This window comes from Amphichorda felina, assembly GCF_050947745.1.
Source record: "Amphichorda felina strain 45539 chromosome Unknown scaffold_5, whole genome shotgun sequence".
NCBI lineage: Eukaryota > Fungi > Ascomycota > Sordariomycetes > Hypocreales > Bionectriaceae > Amphichorda > Amphichorda felina.
Window position 1 is genome coordinate 365,438 of NW_028145045.1, and position 22,972 is coordinate 388,409.

Genomic DNA, 22,972 nt, shown 5'->3' on the forward strand with positions numbered 1-22,972 from the left:
CCTCGTCAATATCCACGTGCTCGCAAGACAACTGAATTGAAGATGCGGCTCTCCAACCAGTCACAATAAAAGTAAGCGTTGATCGCGTCAACTTGGCGTTCAACTTCCAGCTTTCCGGGGATGGATTTCCCCAACCGGAGCCAAGGCCCGAACTGCGGAGTACGTGGACTAATAAGAACCCCTCACCTCACACACAGGCTCAATGCTCAATACCTACTCCGTACTCGTCAACTTCATCCGGATAATAGGGATAATATCCAGCTGCCCCCTGTCCGCCGCGCCGGAAGTACGGCACCGAATGGCACTGGATGGCACTGAAAGCAAGGGACGGGAGCTAACAAGCTCTAACAATGCACCCCGGCGCGGAGTAACCCCTGTCTATTGTTTAAACCAGCTTCCCCATCGACTCGACTTCGACATGCAACTTGCAGCGGCACAATGTCCAAGCGGCTGTTGGCCGAATAGCCATGTCCAGAGCCCCAAGCGGCCCAATCCCAGGTGTGTATAATGTACATGTAACCACGGAACTCGGTACCGGATGTAACACTCGCAGGCCCGGCGACTCTCTCGCTCTTATTCGCACCTATCAAGACCCTAAGGCCATGGCTCTGCTCACTGCTTACTGCTGACTCTGCACGTACCCATAAACGCGCGAATCACGCACACGATATGCAAAAGCCAAATGCGGGACATTACTATCCCGAGACACACAGGTCAGGGTCGTATTGAGGCACATGTCCTTGGGGTAACATGCGAAAATAAATGATATAACACCCTGACCTCCATCTTTCCACCCCCCCGAGCCCCCCAGTGTCCCCAGGTTCTGTTCCCCATTCACTCCACATCAAGCACGGCGACCCGGCAAGCACTTCGAAAATGTCGTCAGGTGTCATGGAGACAAAGGATGAGCCCAGGGCTGAGGCGGCCGAGTCAACTGATGCTGTCGAGGCCAAGGGTGAGCTGCACCAGGGCAAGCTGGTCGACGTAATCCATTCCGAGGTCCTGGGGAACCGGGACCTCATGAGCGATGCCGTCGACGGCGAGAACCGTGAGCATGATATGGGCACGTGGGAGGCCCTCAAGAACTACCCCTGGGCCTCCTTCTGGGCCTTTATCATGTGCTTCACCATTGTGAGTCTTGCCTACCATTCCACTGATCTTGGGGATTGGAGAGATTCGCTCCTTTGTGGAAGCCCAGAGCTGACGCGTGTATGATCTTCTCCTCAGGTTATGGAGTCGTTCGACATGTTCCTCAACACCAACTTCGTCGCGCTTCCGGCCTTTCAAGAGACCTACGGTGTCTGGGTGGAGGGATCCGGCTGGAGCATCCCAACTCGATGGCAGAGTGCTCTCTTCCAATCTGGCCAGTGCGGCGCCTTTGTCGGTGTTTTCTTGGCCGGGCCCATCACCAACCGCATCGGTTACCGCTGGACGACCATCCTGGCCCTGATTCTCATGAACGCCACCATCTTCGTCTCGTTCTTTGCCAACTCTCTCACTCTCCTTACGGTTGGACAAGCATTGGAGGGAGTCCCCTGGGGCTTCTTCATTGCCAACTCGCCCGCCTATGCCAGTGAGGTTGTCCCGCTGGCTCTCCGAGGTGCCTGCACGGCTACGCTGCAGATGAGTTGGTCCATTGGTTCCATCATTGTTGCTGCCGCCACCTATGGCTACAATAAGCGGAACGACGAGTGGGCTTGGCGAGTGCCTCTTGCCCTGCAGTGGATTTTCCCTGTAAGTCTGGGTGCTATTCTCAGATTACGCGACTCTAAGAACTAATGGCCCCATGTTGACATAGACCCCCCTCCTGATCCTCGTCTTCCTCAGCCCCGAATCTCCCTGGTGGCTTATTCGCCGCGGGCGCAAGGACGAGGCCCTCCGCTCCATCAAGCGCCTCGGCACCAAGGGGACCGAAGCAGCTCAAAAGCAACTCGCCATGATCGAACGAACTGTCGAGATCGAAGCTCAGATGGGTGGCAGCCCTTCGCTACTCGACCTTCTCAAGGGCACCGATCTGCGGCGAACAATCATCACCTGCCTGATGTACGCGTCGCAGAATTTTGCCGGTAACCTCATCGCCAACCAGGCAACCTTCTTCTTCCAGCGTGAGTAGCTCTCTCCCCGTTCACAACTGACAATGCATTGCACGTGTATTCGGCCACGGATGGCTAACCGCCCGTCTAGAGGCCGGTGTCGATTCCAGCCGTGCCTTCGAGCTCAACCTGATCAATTCGTGCCTTCAATTCGTCGCCAACATTGGATCCCTGTTCCTCACATCTTGGTTCGGCCGTCGATCCATCTACCTCTGGGGCACCGTCACCAACATCACCCTTCTCTTCATCCTCGGCATCTGTGCGTCGATCAAGCAGAACTCGGCGACCAACTACGCCCAGGCCGTCCTCGGCATCCTCATCTCGTTCGTGTACGCCGGCTCCCTCGGCCCCATCTCCTACACCATCATCGCCGAGACCTCCTCCGTGCGCCTCCGCGCCCTCAGCACCGGCGTCGGCCGCGCCGCCTACTACGTCGCCGAGATCCCCATGATCTACCTCGCCTCGCAGCTGCTCAACCCCACGGGCTGGGACCTCGCGGGCAAGTGCGGCTACGTCTGGGGTGGCACCGCCGTCGTCTGCCTCGTGTCGGCCTACTTTGGCCTTCCCGAGCTCAAGCACCGCACGTACCGTGAGACGGACATCTTGTTCAACCGCAAGATCTCGGCCCGGAAGTTCAAGACGACTGTCATCGATGTCAAGGACAACGAGTAAAGAAGTGGGAGGGAGGACCTGGAAACAAAGATTTTGCGGGTATTTTATGTGCTTTCTGCGTTATGCCTCCACTGGGAGCAGCCCTCCATGCATGTACGCTTAAGCTCGATGGTCTAGAAGACGAGGCAAAGAGGGGTTTAAGCAAGCTACATTAGAGGAATATACACGTGAAATCTAGAACATGCTCATGCTGTGAATAATAAAGGGAGTAAAGGATAGCATCCAGTGCACAAGTATACCGCTGGTGGAAAAGTTCCTATTACAGGCAGAAGTCATCCCAAATTCATGTCAACAAATTCGAGTGTCGGGGTCTGCCTTTTCTCCCACGATGTGGGCAAAAATATATATTAAAAAAGAAAGAAAAAAGCAAAAAGAAATCGCCTTGAAGCTCGAGGAACTCCACACGATATGGTCAATATGAGGGTCGAACTCATGGCCTTCGCATTATTAGTACGACGCTCTAACCAACTGAGCTAATCGACCAGTTTTGATGTTCAACGAACCGCTTCGGAAGCAATATGTGCGGCATGGATGGAGATGATTCCCGTGAGTGCATGCACATTGTTTACTAGTCTGCATGCGCCTGTGAGGTTTTATTCAAAGCGAGGCTTCAGAGCGCTGGCTTCTAGGCCTCCAAAAGCCCATACATATAGGCCATACGCCGGGCGGGGTTCACTGTGGGGAAGGGCTTGTTGGAGTTTGGGGGGAACTGCTATACGATACTGAGAAGAGGCTTTGGCAAAACAGAGGACTGCTGACGACTTGATATAGTAGCTAGGTGCCATCTTGGGGCTCTCTATCGCACAATCCGAGTAGTGTTGCCGCATCCACGTTGGTTGTCTACTGCCATCATTGATCTTGCACTTGTGGTATTGTGTCAGCTCCCCACTAATTCTCAAGTGGTAACCTAGGACACACAACCGAAAAAGGATGCTAGTGATGCACTAGTGTATTTCGTCCAGCCAACGTAGCCGCACCAGTACACCGTCATTCTCCTCCATGGCCTTGGTTCCAATGGCGAGAGGTTTGGCAAGGAATTACTGGAGATGGGAATCACATAGGAGGCTCGAAGCCTCGCCGATCTTGTACCCATCGCCCGGTTCTTCTTTCCAACCTCAAGGCGCCGCCGTTCCAGTGCATTCAGCCGGTCCATGCTCACCCAGTGGTTCTATCGTACTATATAGAGTCCGGTACTGGCTGCTTAATATTTTGCAACAGGTTCGATATTGCGCATCTCCAGGACCCCTCTCACCGCAAAGGGCTGCAGCTGCAGGGGCTTGCTGAATCGGCCAGGGATATCCTGGACATCCTGCAGCAAGAGCTAGAGAAGGTTCCGGCCAAGGAGCTTGTTCTTGGAGGGCTGAGCCAGGGCTGCGCAATGTCCATGGCTGTTCTGTTGTCTCTAGAATACCCACTCGGAGGCTACGTCGGCATATGTGGCTATCTAACATATCAATCTGAACTAGAGCTTGTGTTGGAGGAGAGTGATGATGATTCGGATGATCCTGATGACCCCTTCGCGCGCGATGGCAGAAATGGCGATGACGGCGACCCTCAAGACCTAGCGGTCAAGGCTCAGACTTTCGAGAGAGATCTGTTGGGATTAGATGTCTTGGATCACCCAACAAAGGATAAGACATCTTGCTTGACACCCAGTTTTCTGGGGCATGGAAGATTGGACGAGAAGGACCCCTATTTATTGGGGAAGAAGATGGCAGAAGTTCTAAGGGCCTCGGAATACCAGGTCGAGTGGAGGTGCTACTGAGACTTGGGGCACTGGTACAAAATTCCGGATGAGGTTGATGACATTGTCAAGTTTCTCCACTGGGGACTTAACAGGGAGTATATCAATGAATAGCATACAGAGGTGTATAAATTAACTTCCCAGGATACATGCAGTCAGCGAAGCCATTCTTCTTCCATCGCTCGACACATCATTTCCTTGGAATTACATATATATTTATTACAATAATGATCTCGGCTTTGATCCAGTCCAGGGGGAGCGGCTGGCCGTCCTCGTCGCGGGCGTCGATGAAATTCCGCAGAATGTCGACTCGGTTCTCCCCCCCCCCCCCCGGTCTAGATCTGCGAGCCGCTTCGCAACGAGGGTGTCACGGAACCTCATCATAGCGCCAAACCCGTTCTTGTCCTCGGGTGTCGTCACCAGGTACTTGCCCGCTCAAGTGCTCTTCAGCCAGTCCATGAGGATCTAGTCAAATCGAACGCGTTTCCAGTGGACACGTAGTCGCTGGCGGGAGCTATCTTCAGCATCGTCGCGCAGATTGGCAACTCGGTTGGCCTAGCCGTGACAGCCACCATTGCTGCGTCCGTCATAGGGCACTCGGGTATCCAGGAGCGTAAGATATGGACGGCTTCCGAGCGGCATTCTGGACGATATTCGCTGGCACGGCTGCTGTGGTAGTCATTTGTTTCTTTGGTTTAAAGAAATGTGGCTTTGTAGGCAAGAAGGACAATTAGAGGGTATTCCTAGTCCGTTCTTGTTGGAAGAAGAAAATAGTGGCCTATTGTTTTCCCAATATACAATATGTCATTTCTCTAAATGCAAAGCCACTACCGTGCGCTATGTAGAAACTTCCACAGTGTGTGCCTCACCATTTATTGAAAATGTCATGGTATTTGACCCTAGCCGCTGCCGTACGAGGAATTAACGAGACGAATTCAACCTTGCCCTCATCATTGACCTCTTTCTTTGACTCGAAATATACCACTGGTGGGTCGTCCTCATCAGACGGAACAGAGCAATCCACTTGGAGGAGAAGTTGCCATTCGTCGTGGGCAATGTGGGACATATATGCTTCCTTCACTTCCGGTACCTCGACATCCGGACCCAAACAAGTATTTATCGCCATTCGTGCGAGATTATATGTGAGGGGACCTCTCTTTCGCAACCTGAACTTTTTCCATTCGAGATTGACTGCTAGTGATTCGTCGAAGTGATGAAGTAATGTCGACTCCACATCCATTATGATTCGAAGCGGAACCGATGAGGGGAAATTTGATGCACCCACAAACGTAAGTTTCTCCATTGCCTGTAAGATCCTAGTGAAGATGTGTCAGACGGTATAGTTAAAGGTATCTGAATCAATTAGGATGAATGTCAACATACCGACTGGCACTAGGATGCTGCTTAAAAAAATTGTTAGAGTATGGGAGTGGGGATAAGAGAGAGTACCGATCATCGTAAAGTTGCGGGGAAGGAGAGTTTAAATATTAGGGAGCTGGTCACCTGATTGATACCTTTAGGTAGCCAATGATGGTTAGGAATGCAAGTACGAATATGAATAAGTACTCGAACTCGGGGTACCTACCCTAGGTAGGGGTCGCCGAGTGCATCACATGGCAGTGGCATTGCTTTTGGTGTTGGTTGTGGCTGGCGGAGGTCTCCCTCGAAGGCCTGTGGCCCTGTTACGCATATGCAGTCACAACATAAGAAGAAAGTTAATGTTGCCTTTGTTCGTTCTATAGCAAACATGCCTTGACTTATTATAGGAAAAAGGATATCCCTTGCTATGCCCTTGCTATGAAGGACCCAGTGCTATTGCAATAAACGGATACAAACACTTGGAAGGGTTCTTTCATCTTGATGACATCAGGGAGGTCCTGTCCCTTTGGCGATAAACTAAGAAAGGCAAGAAGGGAGATCGGAGACCTCACTCGGCTCGCTAAGATCAGTCTCTCGGACAGAATATACTACTTATAAATAGGTAGAGTATTGTGCTTCCTCATGTCAAATTTCTAAAGAAACTTCTTCCACTTTTATGCTACTTGATACCTTAATTTTTTAAATACTACCTACTGCTACTCACTATATATGATAAATTCTGTCTAGATATCCCAAGGTTCCTATACAGAGTATGCATTTTGATAACCTATAATTCCTCAAATAATTCGCTAACGATGATGAAATAGGATCATGTGCGAATATATTACTTATGTTCATACATGCGGTCATATTGGTAGTAAAAACGAAGAATCAATGCCCGGTGAATAAAATCAGCAAGGACGAATGTGAGGGCGAGACTGAGCGATTCGAAAACACTCCCACGACATGCTCTAAGACCACTTGCAATACTCCACCTCCTGAATAATACACTATACATGTTGAGCTTCACTATTAATCAGGAAAGTATTGATAGCAGACTTTAAATAGGAGAAGGAGGTGAAGGATATCTCGAAGGGTTCTTGTTTTATGTATCTATATCAGCTATATAATGCATGTCACCCTTTTTATTATTTCTATCTAGCGATCTCATTTAAGAGGACGCTTATAAAGACCCTCCCGAGGTACTGTATAAAAATTAGTCTTCCCTTCCTATACTTTCTGCTGAAGGAAAAGGCATGCATTTTGCCCACTGCACCCTGGGTTGTCAGCCCGCTGGACTTGGAGTAGAGATTGGGTGGACAGGTTGGCTGGGGCCAGTACCACGAGGTCTTGTTTGACGAGGCCATTTACCTGGAGGAACACCACGTTGAACTGTTCAAAGGGGACAGACTCGAGGGTATGGCAAAGTCAATGTGCAAGAAGTTGGAAAATTTTGATCGGATCTCGCCACGAACGTGGCATAATGATGCCTGTTCCCCTTTGAAGCTCTCTCTGGTTACTGGAAGTTAGGTGCTATTTCATCGTCTAGAACGGGTATGTACCCAGAGACAGTGGAAACCACTAGTATCCACATATTATATGCAAATATTCGTGGGGGTCTGAATTTGGCCATTCCTGGGTGGTTTCTCTTTCCCCTTTTACCGTTTCTGAGCTTTGATGCTTCATATTTAAGTACCTACCTTACATATAACTCGCCCTATGCCACGGCTCCCTCCTCGGCATCAACGCCTCGGACCTCAAAGTACTTATTCCACTCCGGATAGTCAATTAGAGCCTGCATAATCTCCTTCTCGAACCTAATGCTAAACTAATTTTCTTCCTCGTCTCCTGCAGGCGGAGCGTTGGTTAGTACCGGATAAACGATAGTGAGGCTAGCTGTGACGGCATCAAAGGGGAAGCGGAAGGCGTGTGGCTTAGCGAAGCCAAAGCCAGCGTCGCAGGGATATGTATCCCGCCACTCGGTCGTGAAGTTACTCATTAGAGGAAAGCTATCGGTACGGAGGAAGAGAGTCGTTTTATGCTTGATAGGGGCGATGGCTATGAGTGCCGCGTCAACGGATTCTTCCGTAACGCCGTTAGTGAACTGGTGGATATATTTAAACAGGAGCATGGATACTAGTCACCCCAAAAAGAGAGATACATACCAAGCCAGCTGAGATAGAGGGGCTTCCGAAATAACATCCTCAGCCGTGAGTTAAGGCACAGGACTCTGCACACTAAGAGCAACATATACGATGTTTCCCTAGATGCGGGCCGGTACCGGCGGACTATGGAAGCGCCTACGTATATCGACGGCCTCGCCCTATAGGAGGTTCTGGTGTAGGTTAGGCTTGAAAAGTCGAGCCCTATGCTTAGAGAGAACGCGCTAGATACACGCTATATACGAAGCGTAGCTTGAGATCCAGTCGCTTCCCTCCTCAGGGCTCGGGCTTGCAAGTTTTTTTCAGCTCGGCTGTCTTGCTCTTGGGCAGGTGGAACAGGGGCCACTGGCCGGGCTTGTGGTCGGGGTGCCTTAGTGGCGGCACGGGGCCGTCGATGCGCTGGTCCTCCGGGGGCTCCGGCTTGGTGATTCTCGATAGATCGAGGCAGGCAGGGTCCCAGGCAGTCAGGGCCGGGCTGTCCTCTGACTTCTAGACAGCGGCGCAGTTCTCGGCCAGTTGCCGGCCCACCCCATAACATCGTTAGCGTAGTGGTAGTAGTGCCATCATTAAACACATCCCCTTCTAATAAAGTTCCCGAAATATTACTATAGAAAATTATATTATTCTTCATTTAGTTTTGTACTTTACGGAGGACCTCCGTCTAGCGACCCATCTGGGGGCCGATGACGCTCACGACGTATTATCCTCACAATATGTTGGAATGCCTCGATGACATTTGTATCATTTTTGGCCGAAGTTTCAACATACATGCAGCCGAGGTCCTTTGCCATCATAAGCCCTTCAGCTCTCGTTACCTCGTAGTTGTCCACCGCATCACTCTTATTTGCGACAAGTATCATGGGAATTGAAGGAGTATCTTGGTCTTTTGCTGAATTTTCATCAAGACCATCAGCCTTGACGGAAAATATGTCGCTGTAGTATCGCCGAACGCGATTGAGGGACTCGCTGGAGGTTTTGCTGTAGATGAGGAGGAAGCCATCTGCTCCCTGAATCTCCACCTCTTCCTGCTCGTGAGTCACAAACTCATGATCGGCACGTGGCAGAAGTTCGTCAATTCCGAGAATGCAAACACGATCATCTACCACGGCGTTGCGGTAATAGCCCTCCATGCATGCTACCGGCTCTGCGGGCTTCTAACGCCACAGAAGTTAGCTAGAGTAACGCCAGAGCTGTGGTCTTGGTTCGACTACATACACCGGTGAAATGATGATACTTGAATCGGACTTCCAGCGCAGACTTGCCGACCCCAGGCTGCCCGACGAGCTTGAGATGATATCTCTCAGGCGGCATGATGACCGAGACGGAATCCAAACGATGGAGACAGATGGCTCCGTTGAACTCGAGGAGTACCCTGAGTCCGTGATGTTCATGGTGAGATTTCTGTCCACAGAATGGAACTGGAAGATTCAATTTGGACAAGAATGAATACAACTACGCCGTAATCACCCCACCCAATCGGAGGGACTCGGCTCCGAAAAGCAACATACCCAGAGGATAGTTGGATACTATACGTAGATGGGCGTTTTCAAAGAGCTTATAGCGGAGATACGTCAACTCCATAAGTTCACATGGGGTAAAATTCTTCAATCCTAGATTTCTCGGAAGTTCTAAATAGCCACTGATCTTGATATACTCCGTAGGTCGTAATTGGAGAAGTAAAATTGACGACCACATTATGTACTATATAACGCTTTTCTCCTTGTACACTTGCCCCGTCTTCACTGGCCCAAACGTACGGCCTCGGAGATGTTGGTTCTCTCGAAGACGTAGTCTCACAGCCGCCTAACACTACATGTCTATGACCAACCTCGGCATCAACCGTTATGCTACCATATACAAATGAAGCAACGGAGCACTGTGAGACATTGTCAGGGCTTTAGTCCCTGCATCAATACATACTTCCACCAAGGCTTCTACACGGTTGAACAGCCCTTCGATAGCATGGCGTGTTGTCAGTCAGTACATATTATTCTAGGGGCTACTATACTAGTACCGCCTCGGATATGTTCTTCCATTTTTACAGCTTCAAACAACCTGGCTGGATGCGACCCTTTTCACTCTCCTGGTAACAAAATGAGCCGCTACAATGTCATTCAAGAGAAGGATTGGCGACGTCGCAGCCACCCATGATATATGTACGTGCACGTGCATACACCGTGGCCCTGGCACTGATGTTAGATCCCCAGCACAGTGGCAACAACCGATAGCCGCCGACATGAACTTTGGCCAATTCATAAGTTGTTCAGTTTCAGTTTCAATTTCAGTTCCCATATAATGGGCCGCATTGCTGGACAAAGTTGTACCCTGGAGGCATGGCTAGCTGATGATGGTTTGGCGACCGGCAGCTCAACCGAGGTCCGAGAACCATGACTGCACTATCGATGTCTGATCTCCCCCATCTGCCTCCAAGACTCCCACGATGTGGGAACCGAACTCGGAATCGCATCTACCCCGCCTTGGGCCCTCATCCCCAGGTTCACCCCACCATGGGGTTGTGATTATGGTGGGTTAGGTCAGATCAGACAGATCGTGCGGGGCTGTGCGAACCTTGCAGCGATGCCACCATGGGGCTACGAGTATGGGGGAGAGACACCGTTAAAGGTGGATGTCAATGCTGTTCTGACCCTCTTGAGACCAATCTTGCGAACTAGGGCTGATCTGGTTCTCCAGATGTGCGGAATAGGGATGCGCTGTTCCCCTTCAGGTATAAGCTTCCGAGCCCACCTTCGGACAACTGCGTCATCCATGCCAAGGATGAACGAGAATCACGTCTCCATGTCCCCGTATAAGAAATTGAAACACGTATAAAAGGCCAGCTGCGCCTCAGGCATGATTTAAATCCATGTCCAAAGTCAACCTCGCCCCGTTTGCTCTCCAACTCCCCGGCCCTCGACAAACATATCCAAAGATGGAGACTGAACTCTCCAAGAAGCCCGGCACCCTGGGCAACCTCACCCCTGAGGAGGAGGTAAAGCTACAGGAGGCATGGGTGCATCTCCTCCGCCTGTGCGGCATCGAAGGCCTCGACACGGGGAAGTTCTGCTCGATACCAGACCACAGCGACAAGTTCCGGCACCACCTGACGGACAAGACACCCGAGGGCTTCAGGAAGAACATGTGGGCGTCGTTCCGCGCCGAGCACCCGGACGGGCTCGTGCTGCGGTTCCTGCGCGCCCGCAAGTGGGACGTCGAGAAGGGCGTCACCATGATGATCTCGGCCGTCGACTGGCGCCACCACCGCAAGGTCGACTCGGACCTCGTCTTCAAGGGCGAGAGCGTCGCGCTCAAGGACAAGGACAAGCAGACGGCCGACGACAAGACCTTTATCCAGCAGTACCGCTCGGGGAAGAGCTACGTCCGGGGCACCGACAAGGCTGGGCGGCCTGTGTACATCATCCGGGTGAAGCTGCATGATCCCTATGCGCAGTCGTCGGAGTGCATGGAGGAGTATGTGCTTCATAATATCGAGAGCATCCGTGTCCTGGTCCAGCCTCCCTACGATGAGGCCTGTCTCATATTTGATATGACGGGGTTCGGGCTGAAGAATATGGATTTCCATGTGGTCAAGTTTCTCATTACGGTCTTTGAGTCCAAGTATCCAGAGACGCTAGGTCTAGTGCTCATCCACAACGCACCCTTTGTCTTTTGGGGTGGGTTATCCCTCAATTTCATATTTCTCCCAGCAGTAAATTTGTGCTTCAGATATCTGACCTCTGACAGGATTGTGGAACATGATCAAGGGCTGGCTAGATCCCGTGATTGCGTCCAAGATCAACTTTACCCGCGGTAAGAACGACATGGCGCGCTTTATCGACAAGTCAAATATGCAGAAATTCTACGGCGGTGATGACGACTGGGACTACTACTACCCCGAGCCAGTCCCTGGGGAGAATCCCAAGTTGGGCAATCAAGAAGAACGGGCGCCCATCGACGAGGCACGGGTGAAGCTGTTCCAGGAATTGGCTGTCGAGACGACGGCATGGGCAGCTCTGGGCGCCAGGTCGGAGGAGGGTAAAGCCAAGTCGGACAAGCGGGACGAGATTATTGAGAGGCTCAAGTCCAACTACTGGGAGCTCGACCCGTACATTAGGGCGACGACGTACCTCTACCGGGTAGGCGTTGTCAACGACAAGGGCGAGGTGGACTTTAAGGGGGCGACAACAGCCAAGGCCAATGGTGCCAAGACCAACGGTGCATGAGCCCTAGATGTTTTGCCGGTATTCTGAGCGATGTATTTCTTTGGTCCTCTGATCAATATTAGCGATGCTTGTGCAGTTGTACGGTTTGCCCTGTGCCTGGATTATGTGGTTACTAGTGATCATGAAGACCAGTGATCATAAAGAGTTTCTCATCAAGATTCAAGGCCACCATAAATTAGCTTGCCGCAGATTCAACCCGAAAATGATACCGTTCCATCAACGCCATTCATTAGAAGCCATGACGAAATGGACACTGGGACATTCCCGTAGGGTATTATCGCAACCGAGGCATTACCCCCAGTAACCCCAGTAACCCCACCACTACCACCACGGGACAGATCTGATCATCTGAGTGACCATCTGACGTGTGGAACTTGGATCCCTGGCCTCCCCGGACTTGAATGCCGTCCTTCTCCATCTTCTCCACAGTCCAGACTCAGACTCCAAACTGGAGACAACTAGAATCCATTCCATCAGCAACTCCATCACCGCCATCCAAAATGGCCGACGACAATGATGACAACATCCCCTACGCGGCTTACCTCCGCGAGGTCATACAGCGTGGCATAATAGGCGCGGAGCTCCCTATGGTGACGACGAACCCGAACCTCCTCGAGGAGCAGGCCAAGAAGGTGATGCCCAAGAAGGGCTGGGACTACATCAAGGGCGGCGCCGGCGAGTCTGCCACCATGGACGCGAACCGCCTGGCCTTTCGCCAGTGGAACATTATCCCCAGTGTGCTCAAGCCGACGACGCCACGGGACCTGAGCGTCACGCTGTTCGGGCAGAAATACAGTAAGCATCCGGCTATTCACTGCAACCTGAAACCATGACAACCAACCAACATCCGGACACAGGCACCCCCGTGATAATGGCCCCCATCGGCATCCAGTCCCTGTACCACCCAGACAAGGAGATGGCCACCGCCAACGCCTGCGCCGCCCTGCGCGTGCCCTTCACCCTCAGCACCGCCTCCTCGACGGGGATGGAAGAGCTCGCCCAGGGGAGCGACCCGGGCCCCAAGTGGTTCCAGCTGTACTGGCCCACAGACGAGGAAATCACCGCCTCGATCCTCAGGCGCGCCAGGGCCAGCGGCTACACCACGCTGGTCGTCACGCTCGACACGTGGACGCTCGCCTGGCGGCCGCACGACCTCGACACGGCCAACGTGCCCTTTGTCGTGGGCGAGGGCGATGAGGTCGGCTTCCGCGACCCCGTCTTCCGGCGCAAGTTTGCCGAGCGCAGCGACGGCGACTCGCCCGAGGACAACAGGGTCGGCGCCGCGCTGTACTGGACGAGCGAGAGCTTCTCGGGCACGGCGCGCAGCTGGGAGGACCTCCGGATCCTGCGCAGGCACTGGGGGGACGGGCCGATCGTGCTCAAGGGCGTGCTGAGCGTCGAGGACGCGCAGCTGGCGGTGCAGCACGGCGTGGACGGCATCGTGGTGAGCAACCACGGCGGGCGGCAGCTCGACGGGGCGGTGGCGAGCATCGAGGTGCTCCCGGAGATTGTGGACGCGGTGGGCGACAGGATCACGGTGCTGTTCGACTCGGGGATCCGAACGGGGGCAGACGTGGTCAAGGCGCTGGCCCTGGGAGCCAGAGGCGTCCTCGTGGGTAGGCCGGTCGTCTACGGCCTCGGCATCAACGGCCAGGCGGGTGCTGAGGCGGTGCTGGCGGGGCTGCTGGCCGATCTGGACCTCACCATGGGGTTCACGGGTGTGAAGCGCGTGGCGGATCTGCAGAGGTCGATGCTACGGCGTGTTCAATATCCGGGGAATGGCCAGTCGAAGCTGTAGTTGGCAGGTGTAGTAGGATGAGACGACCTGTTGATACAGGCCAGATGATCCATCGCCGTGCGTACCCATGTTTCTTCTTGGTGGCCATTTCTACATTAGCATTTATTACTGCCATCTGGATCTATTTGTAATTAAACCTAAGTGGTATCCTTGCTCTCCAGTGCTGGGGGTTCCTGGCCTTTGCAGGAGAGCTGAGTTCCTATACTCTGCACCGAGATTCATGAATACGCGCACATTAGCTTCCAGGCATAATACAAAATTTCCGACGAGGTGGAAATTACATAGGCGGACTGTCGGCGGTTCATTATCGAGACCCGGGATCTTAAGGAGGGTTAGCCTTCGCCGTATATAGAATCGGACGTCGGACTGAGCAAAACCCCGGTGAACTGGTGACAGGCCAAGATACGAGTATGACATGAACCACGTGCTTGTCGAAGAGACGCATCTGTCCCAGGAATGCCAGGAGAATCGAACCCGGACCATGTCACAATAATACATTCTTGTTATTGACAGGCTGCCACAGGCTCACAGCCTCACGGCCCCCTACCCATCGGCCATCGCTTACGGACTGATGCTGCCGCCGTGGGTCCCTTTTCCCTCCCCCGCCTTGGCCATTATCGTTTCACATGCTCGACATTGGGAAGAGTACGATGTGAAATGCCATTACCCCTCCAAACGACATCTTCTTGATCCTTTGTGACACTCCGTCTTGAAATTCATGAATCGACACAGCACACCTGACCATGGCCCGTCCCCCACAAGGGCCTCATCGGAACTCGGACACGAGGCAGACCCAGAATGTCGCAGCGCCATGTGATAATAGCAGCGGCATGTCTGGTCTCACCTCACAGCGGAGGGATGCCGCAGGGCCGCAGGATGCATATGCATCGAGGACTGTCCCTTGCACAACCGGGGTATCATGACATTCTGTGCTCAGTCAGACGCGTGAACCCCATGTGAGACTCCACGACATGCCATGCCAGGGGCCAGGCACCGTCGCCGCACCACTCACCGCCACGGAAACTACCCTGTCTGCTGTCAAGTGTTTACGGCTGGGGGAACCGATGTTCATAAATGATTGTCTTAATGCTCGTATTACGTGCCTCTCCGTTGGGATTTTCACGAATTCCCCAATATCACAGAGTTGCATTGGCGAAAATCATGGCCAACGCCCTCTGTGGCCATTGACTGACAGCGGCCTCGTGTGCGATATCCGGGCAGCAGCATATTACCATTGAGGTACCTCGCTGTCTCTGTCTGAACATGAAACTTCGACCCCATCCCGTCCTGTATGTTTTGCGACCCTTTCAGCTCCGTCGGCAGCATGCGGGACAGAAATGGACAGCGTGACTCCGGGTTCAATGTTCTTCTCCTCAGTAACATCAATGTCAAGGAGCAAGAATATAACACGGCGAGGCGAGGCGGAGAGCGGCCGCCGCTGCAACCCTCCCAGCAAACATTTCCCTTACAAGACCACAGGTTCCCGGCCATCGGTTTCTTCTTGCATGTGTGCTTGCGGCTGTCGACGTCTGTTCTGGCACAAAAAAAGTGCTTGGCGTGGTAACTATGTAAGCAGCGCCGCATTCACATGTGTGCAGCCTCGGCTCAACCAATGTGTAAGTTGTCATCCTCCCCCCCAGAACTGTGCATTCTTGGGGGCTCGAGTTGTGCACAGGCAGCCAATTGTGACGGCCCAATTGTGCCCGCTGTTCCATTGCGCCAAAGTCCGCCAACCGACCGGGATGTGTCGATGCGACAGCTTGACAACCCGACAGGGTTTCTCCCCGTGGGGAAGGGGAAGACGGATGCGGGCGGGAGCGGGCTGGGATGATGGGGATGGGGCCTGGATGGGATGCATCATGGGCTGGGATCACCCGTGCCAGACGGGCAGAACGGGCAGATCCCCTCGTCCGGATCAGGCGGGCTGTCGACTGGCGAATTCTCGTTATATGAAGGACCGGAGAATGCATCTCTGTCCTGCCTTCCCATCCCTACTCCCCTTGCCTCATGCCGCCATGCTCTCCATCTTGTGTTATTCTTGAAACAAGTTGTGCAGAAGTGTCTGGCACGACGGTGTTCCCCGGGGGAGACGTTTCACGCCCACGTGCTGCCAATATTGAACATTGCTCCCCATGGCCAACTCTAACGCCACTCTGCAATGCCCGGAGCCCTTCTTTAACGCCCAGCTGTTTGACGTTAAAGGCGGATGTAAGTCATAGTGCCCGCTCCCTCGAGTTCTCGAGATATCCAACAAGTACACGTTCTGACAGAGGAACAAACCTCAGATGCCGAGGGCCGGCTGTGCCAGGAGCTGGGGCCAGACTTCAAATGCTGTCTGCCGTGTCCCATGACCGACTGGGTCTACGCAGACAGCTTCGATAGCTACGTCGATGCCGCTGGGTGGGTGGCCGTGGCGTCCACGGTGGCATGCCTGTGGCTCTGTCTATCATGGGCCTTCCTCCCGGTGCAGAAGACGTCTCGTCACTACCTGAGCGTGCACCTGACGGCCACGGCCTTTCTCATGAACGTAAGTTATACATATCCTCAGGCATGACATGCCCATAGGTGGCTAATATGTATAGCTGGGCTTCATCATCCCCCTCGCTGCCCGGCCTGACCAGTGCTACGACACCATCACCCCCCACGACATGCACACGAGCCCCGTCTGCGCCATCTCGGGCGCCTGCATCCACTTCGGCGGCTGGGCCGGCGTCATGTGGCTCTTCCTCCGGTCCCTGAGCCTGCACCTCCAGATCTGCTGGAGCGTCCCGGACAGCCGGACCTTCATGCTCTGGGCCTGCGCCGCCGGCTGGGGCATCCCCGCCGTGGGCGGCACCCTCGTCTTCGTCCTCAACGGCGTGTCGTTCCGCTTCGGCTCCACCTGCTACACCAACCACGTCCACAGCATGGAGGTCTTCTGGATCCCCCTGCTCGTCTTCATCGGCCTGGCCGTCATCATCGCCTTCGCCACCCTGGCCTACTGCATCCGCGTCTACCTGGCCGTCCTCACCGACCCGCGGCCCACGCCCTCGGGCGCCTCCGTCAGCACCTTTGCCACGCGCCTGGGGCCCCGGCAGCTGTACCGCCGCATCCACCGCGTCGTCGCCCTGCAGTGGCGCGGCATCGCCGTCGTGTCCATCATCCTCGCCACCGTCATCTTCTACGCCGTCGTCTTCGCCTTCCAGGACAACGTCGTGCGCAGCGTGACGCACCGGCCCCAGGTCGCCAACGACTGGGGGACCTGCCTCGTCATCGAGAAGGGCGACAAGATGAAGTGCATGAGCAAGATCGCCAAGCACATTATAGGCCAGGAGACGCTCGTGGCCACGACGATTCTGCTCTCGGTGAGTTTTCCCCGGGCGGCCCCTTAACCCCTGAGCGATGACGATGATGCCTCCGCAAATGTAACCCCTGCTGACTCTCTCGGCAGATGAATGGCCTGTGGATGTTCTTGTTCCTTGGGAGATGGTCCATGGTGCAGGGCTGGGTGGAGCTGATCAAGAATGCAGTGGCGAAACCGCCGCCGCCAGAGGCCATGACGGGCATTGTCCTGTCAGAGACACATAGCGATACCAAATCGTACCATGTGCACTCAAGAGGAACCAGCCCGCACGCATTATAACAGGGAGGGGGGTTTGGGTTATCATTTCTGGAATTTTGGTAGCATGGAGTTTGTCTTTTTTGAAAGGAACAAAAAACAAAAAGTGTGAATACTCGGTACATATTACTAGTATTCAGGATCTTCGGATGACTGGTCTTTGAGTTCAGATAGTACTTGCCATGTATTGTGCAGGTTAAGAGCTTGATCTAGTACGAAAGCTCCATCTCATGTGTCTGTGAATTGGTCTATAACAACATTGGGATAGTTCACCGAGCTCGTGGACTCTTGAAACCCTAAAGCTGGTTGTCACTACTAAAGTCCACTGGGTCTTGCCATTGGGGTAAAGTCCCAGGCCGACAATATAGTAAGCGGCGAGAGGCATTTCGAAAGCATTTTGTCCGATTGCACTAATAGACGCTCGTTTAGGAACAATAAATATAGCTAGTGAGTACTAGACTTCTTTGTTTCAGTTGGCTCTTACTATGTATGCTGAAGAATGCCCCTAGGCCTGCACCCCGTCTCCTCATCATCTACAAAAAAAGAACATACAGCAAAAATATCAAGGCCGCGTGGTTTCGCTCTCCCAAGTCTTAAACTTCCTCGCGGGGAGCCTCAGCTCAAACATGCGGTCAATCTCGGCGGGCGTACGACCCTTCATCTCAGGCACATAGAGGAAGGTAGCCACGTATCCAAGCACACACAGCCCGGCGTAGACGAACCCAGTCTTGGCCCCGAGGTCGCCCTCGTCCGGGTTGAAGATGTACGGGAGGACGAATCCAAATATCGCAGCGCTGGCACCGGCCGTCAGCCAGGCAATACCCATCGTCTTGGCGCGCATGTGCAGGGCCGATGTCTCGGCCCCAATGGCATACGAGCAGGGCCACACGCCCAGACCGCAGACCACGATGACTAGAATCAGCATCGCGGCAGTATACCTGTTGCATCTCTGTAAGCCCATCATAGTCGTGTGTTTAGGAAGACGATCAACATACCATACAGTGGCCTGGCCGGACCAGATGCCAGAAATGCCCATCGTGCCCCACATGAGCGTCGCAGCGGCGAGGCTGGCCAAGGTAAGCCACCGACGTCCAACCTTTGATAGGACCCAAATGCTGGCGACGTTGGCGATGAACCCGCACAATATGCCCAAGACGAGCACTAAGAGACTCAGATTGGGCTCCATCCCAACAATCTGCGCAAAGTAGCTGGCCTTGGCCAGGAGAGCGAGACCAAATATCTGAGGGAGGAGACCGGACAACACAACAATCATAGTCCGCCGGGTATTCGTTCCCTTGAAGCAGTCAATGTAGGTTGCCTGGGCCTGTTTCCTCTCGTGCGCAATATGTCTCTCCAGTCGGCTGATTGTTTCCTCCGTGTCCTGCCCCAGTGAGTTCAGCCGCTCCTGTGCCTTAAACGCCTGGCCACGCTTGCCCTTGCGGACAAGGTATGTCGGACTCTCTGGGATGAAAACGGTTACGATCAGAGGCACCGCGGAGAAGGCCCATTGCGTCGCGAAGCAGACCCTATACCCCTTATCCAGACCCAGGCAGCCGTAGATCACGCCAGCTCCCACTAGTTGACCCAGGAGCGTGAATGTCGGGAAAAAGGCTAGGATGGGGCCACGGAGCGTGGGAGGCAGGATTTCCGACATGTAGGTCTGCGTCGTCGTCGTGACCATTCCAATGGCACCGCCCTGGAAGGCCTTGCCGGCAAAGAAGACAGCGCGCCGCGTATTGATGTCGTCGAGAAAGCTCGAGCCATAGATGATAGCGACGCCCACCGCTGACAGGAACGTGCCCATAGCGAGCGACAGTCGGCGGCCAGTCCAGTCTTGGAACCAGCCACCCACGGCAGCCCCTATAATCGAGCCCAGGGGGCTGGCAACGTTCCAGAGAGCCAGCCAGAGTGACGGGAGCACCCACTGTCCATCATACTTGTACCCATAGTCGTACCTTGAGCAGACAACTTAGTACCAAGCAATAAACACACGTTCAGCGTACGTCAAGGGAGCCCTACTGAAAGCTAGGCATGGAAGACACAGTGCCAACAATAACATAGTCATATCCGTACATGAGGATGGCCGATGTCATGCCCACACAGTACCAGGTAATGCGACGCCACTTCTTGAGAGCAGGGAACAAGCGCAGGTCTGCGTCGCGGTCGCGCTCAACCATCGAGTCCTGGTCGGCGCCATCGTCAATATGCTTGCTCGAAGACGCCATCTCGGATGATTTCCTGTCCATGCTGAGCGGATCAGCGGGCGGCGGCTGGGAGGTGATGAAGAGCGCGGTTGGTGGTCGAGAGTGGCACGATCATGTCGAGACCCCGACTCGCTGTGGGCATCACAGGTTAAAACCAGAAAGGGGGGGTAGTCCCTCCCCAAAATACAAGCTACGATGCAGAGAGCCACCGAGGCAGTAGCAGGGAGTGCAGCATACTGCAGGCCAGACTTGATGATCGCCCAGGCGTGTGACGGTGTGACTGACGAATCGGGCAGCTGTCGTTGGCGGTCGATAGAGTTGCCAATATTACCCCAGCTTCATACTAGTACCCCGGCTTCACAAGTCAAACGAGGTGCGCCCCCATACGTTAACGTTATTGACTGTGTGGATTCCATCTTGGAGAATTCGGTATTTGGCTTGTTCTGCCCCAGATCACGGGCGGTCTGCTGATAACAACCCCGCTCGGTCGCGTTGGTCTGAACCACTTGGACTCCTTGGGATAAACTTGGCATGTCGGCATGCTTCAGGTGGCAGGGATGCTTCGACGTCGACCCAGCGTCGATGGCGACAGCGCTTTGCGGGGACATGGTTGCATCATGAGTACATGACCGAGCAGTCTCGACTTCGAAACCATGTGCTATCTCGTGGCCAATTTCGAGGAGAAGCAACTGCCAACGTTCGCTGAGCTCGGCGACCATTGATGATGCTCCGTCCCTGAGCTCTGGTCGTTACTCAAGGCATCTCACCTCGTAGGGCTGATGGGGTTGACCCCTATAGGCTCCCTCCCAAGAAACTAACAAGTCAGGTCAGCCACTGTGTCGAAAACCACAGACCAAAGGGAACTCACCCGTCACGATAGACTGTTTTCATAACTTGTTTAATCTGCAGAGGCTGAAAGATCATTTTGTAAAAAAAAATACCTGAACACGTAGCTTGGAGTAGACAAAGAGCCATTACGCAGAAGACAGAGCAAAGAACGATCCAGATGAGAAGCAAAGGGCACAGAACCTATTTAACAAGAAATGCTACCATTCCAACGGATGAACTCGTTACTACCGGCGGAGTTGTCGGGGTGTGTTTCTGCCGTCTCCGGGCCAATATTGAGCCTGGGGTCTCTGAACTGCTGAAGCCATTGAATACGAGTGACCCCATTGTGGGGAAGCGGCGCGGACTCGGAATGTCACACGGAAGAGTGGGCGCAATGCTGGCATCATCGGTCGTGGCGTTTCGCTTGCTAGAACATCGGGTTGCGTAATCCAGCCTTGAGAACATTCTGTTCTCTGCTGGACGAACTCTTGACGATGCCAACGTCAGGTCTTTGGACAAGCCACCTGATGGAAGCTGACAGATGACAGGACGACGGACTTGCACTTTGAGAAGACCCCCGCCCGAAGTCGGACTGTCCGTCCAGGCCCAACCCCACTAAAACCAGACGATCTACAGGCGATAAGCGCTGGACCTCACTATCGCTGCTTCCAGCTCCCCTCCAGCTCCCCTCCAGCTGCGACCATTAGACCACGTCCGGCCCTGCAACCCTTCATCCGCGTCGATGGCGCGCTTCATCGATCTGGGCGACAATGACGAGCAGGGAGACGCCGCCTCGCTGGCCGAGCAGCATCTGCGCGCAGGTCTCCGCCATATATCCCTGAGCACCGAACCACCGCCCCGGTCAGCCGGTGATGACCCCCGCAAGCCTATTGATGCCGACTCCGAGCATCCCCGGATCAGCAACGCCATCACCCGCGCCTTTCAGTGCTATCCGTAGCTCTCCCTATCGCCACAGCCGCTATGTACTGCATGCTAATGCTGCCCAGCATCGTCCACGCGATCGTCTCCTCCATCGACCTCAACACCCTCGACTCCCTCGCCCGCACCAGCTTCCTGATCCATGACGGCCTCCTCCAGAACCGCAATGCCCTCATGGCATCCACCCTTCGCTGCGCCAATGAACATGTCCCTGTCGACCGAGATGAGACACTGCGGTACCGTGCCCGCGCCGGGAACTGGTACTACATGGAGGATGGCCGAGGCTACAATGGCAAGTCAGGGCACTGCGCTCGCGATCTCGTTGGCCAGTGCCGTCGCTGCGGCGAGGTCGTCTGCCGCGTATGTTTCAAAATCCTTCACGGCCTTTCCATAGAGCCCAATCCTGACACACATGGTAGAATTGTGCCATCAAACCACCGGCACCCATAACCCTCCGCGAGCGCCACCGCCGGCTCTGCACCCCCTGCACCCGTGCACCCATCGCCACCCTCGCGAAACCTCCCCTCGATCCAGCCCTGCCGTTAGATTCCGAGGCGGTCCAGCGTTCCATCTGCAAGTGTGATACCCAAGGTGTCTGGCTATGCCAGCCATGCGGCAGAAGCATCCGTGCCGCTGACCACGAGTATCAACGGTGAGCCCCTCCAACCAATAAATTACCCATCTTGGCCAATCAGCCTGCTGACCAGTCCAAAGAATATGGCGCTGGCGCAGCCACTACGGCGAAGTCCTCGGTGGGCTGGGCACCGGCATCGGCGACGGTGACCGCGGCGTCATCTGCGGCCGCGAGGCCGACTGCTGCGCCGCCAAGGAGCGCGAGCAGGAGATGGACTGTGACGCCGTCGATGCGCGGGACAACCACCTCTCGTCATGGTCAGACCTGCTGAGCACATCCCCCTCCACGACGACGACGGCCAGCACCACGCCAACGCCAGACAACCAGCACGGCGGGCTCAACCCAATCGACGCGCTCCGGCACGCCGACGACCGCACGCCCTCGCCGCAACTGCGCTCCGGGTACGACCGCCACGAGATTGAGGGCATCGGCGGCGTCGTGAAGCGCAAGATTGTGAGGATGGTGCGTGTCGGGGCGTGCGTCCCCGAGTGGGAGGATGAGCGCGGCGTGGGGAAGAGGGCGTTGGAGAGGGAGGTCCGAGGCGATATGAGGAGTTGGTGTGGGTGGTGTTGGAGGGTGATTCCGGGGCGGGATGACGGCTGACCCAAGGTATATTGGTCCCATCTAGTTGATAGCCTTCCAACTGTAGGTTCAGTGTCCATAGATCAAACAGAGGGGAAAAAAACAAGGACTGTGCGTAAATGATGAGGAACACATATCA

General features: G+C 54.3%; 7 protein-coding genes and 1 non-coding gene across 8 annotated transcripts; 5 read left to right on the forward strand and 3 right to left on the reverse strand.

The window, feature by feature from the left end:
* Positions 1-876: 876 nt before the first annotated feature.
* ACO1O0_004950 (general substrate transporter) lies at positions 877-2,765 on the forward strand (the record flags this gene model as incomplete). Its single annotated transcript, XM_083194381.1, has 4 exons — positions 877-1,131; positions 1,228-1,734; positions 1,799-2,105; positions 2,185-2,765. The coding sequence occupies 4 exons, from the start codon at positions 877-879 to the stop codon at positions 2,763-2,765; spliced, it is 1,650 nt and encodes a 549-aa protein (XP_083049294.1).
* A 409-nt stretch (positions 2,766-3,174) lies between these two features.
* Positions 3,175-3,248, reverse strand: ACO1O0_004951. Its single transcript has one exon. It is a non-coding gene; the product is annotated as a tRNA-Ile (tRNA).
* A 5,058-nt stretch (positions 3,249-8,306) lies between these two features.
* ACO1O0_004952 (uncharacterized protein) lies at positions 8,307-9,160 on the reverse strand (the record flags this gene model as incomplete). The annotated part of the gene is made up of 2 exons (XM_083194382.1): positions 8,307-8,519; positions 8,741-9,160. 2 exons carry the CDS (start codon positions 9,158-9,160, stop codon positions 8,307-8,309), a joined length of 633 nt encoding a protein of 210 aa, XP_083049295.1.
* A 1,799-nt stretch (positions 9,161-10,959) lies between these two features.
* ACO1O0_004953 (CRAL-TRIO domain-containing protein) lies at positions 10,960-12,250 on the forward strand (the record flags this gene model as incomplete). Its single annotated transcript, XM_083194383.1, has 2 exons — positions 10,960-11,701; positions 11,772-12,250. 2 exons carry the CDS (start codon positions 10,960-10,962, stop codon positions 12,248-12,250), a joined length of 1,221 nt encoding a protein of 406 aa, XP_083049296.1.
* A 500-nt stretch (positions 12,251-12,750) lies between these two features.
* On the forward strand, positions 12,751-14,048 carry ACO1O0_004954 (uncharacterized protein; the record flags this gene model as incomplete). The annotated part of the gene is made up of 2 exons (XM_083194384.1): positions 12,751-13,045; positions 13,108-14,048. The coding sequence occupies 2 exons, from the start codon at positions 12,751-12,753 to the stop codon at positions 14,046-14,048; spliced, it is 1,236 nt and encodes a 411-aa protein (XP_083049297.1).
* A 2,132-nt stretch (positions 14,049-16,180) lies between these two features.
* Positions 16,181-17,670, forward strand: ACO1O0_004955 (uncharacterized protein; the record flags this gene model as incomplete). Its single annotated transcript, XM_083194385.1, has 4 exons — positions 16,181-16,256; positions 16,334-16,575; positions 16,631-17,392; positions 17,479-17,670. The coding sequence occupies 4 exons, from the start codon at positions 16,181-16,183 to the stop codon at positions 17,668-17,670; spliced, it is 1,272 nt and encodes a 423-aa protein (XP_083049298.1).
* A 538-nt stretch (positions 17,671-18,208) lies between these two features.
* ACO1O0_004956 (uncharacterized protein) lies at positions 18,209-19,892 on the reverse strand (the record flags this gene model as incomplete). The annotated part of the gene is made up of 2 exons (XM_083194386.1): positions 18,209-19,601; positions 19,666-19,892. 2 exons carry the CDS (start codon positions 19,890-19,892, stop codon positions 18,209-18,211), a joined length of 1,620 nt encoding a protein of 539 aa, XP_083049299.1.
* Positions 19,893-21,420: 1,528 nt separating this feature from the next.
* On the forward strand, positions 21,421-22,854 carry ACO1O0_004957 (uncharacterized protein; the record flags this gene model as incomplete). Its single annotated transcript, XM_083194387.1, has 4 exons — positions 21,421-21,632; positions 21,686-21,977; positions 22,037-22,269; positions 22,332-22,854. The coding sequence occupies 4 exons, from the start codon at positions 21,421-21,423 to the stop codon at positions 22,852-22,854; spliced, it is 1,260 nt and encodes a 419-aa protein (XP_083049300.1).
* Positions 22,855-22,972: the final 118 nt, after the last annotated feature.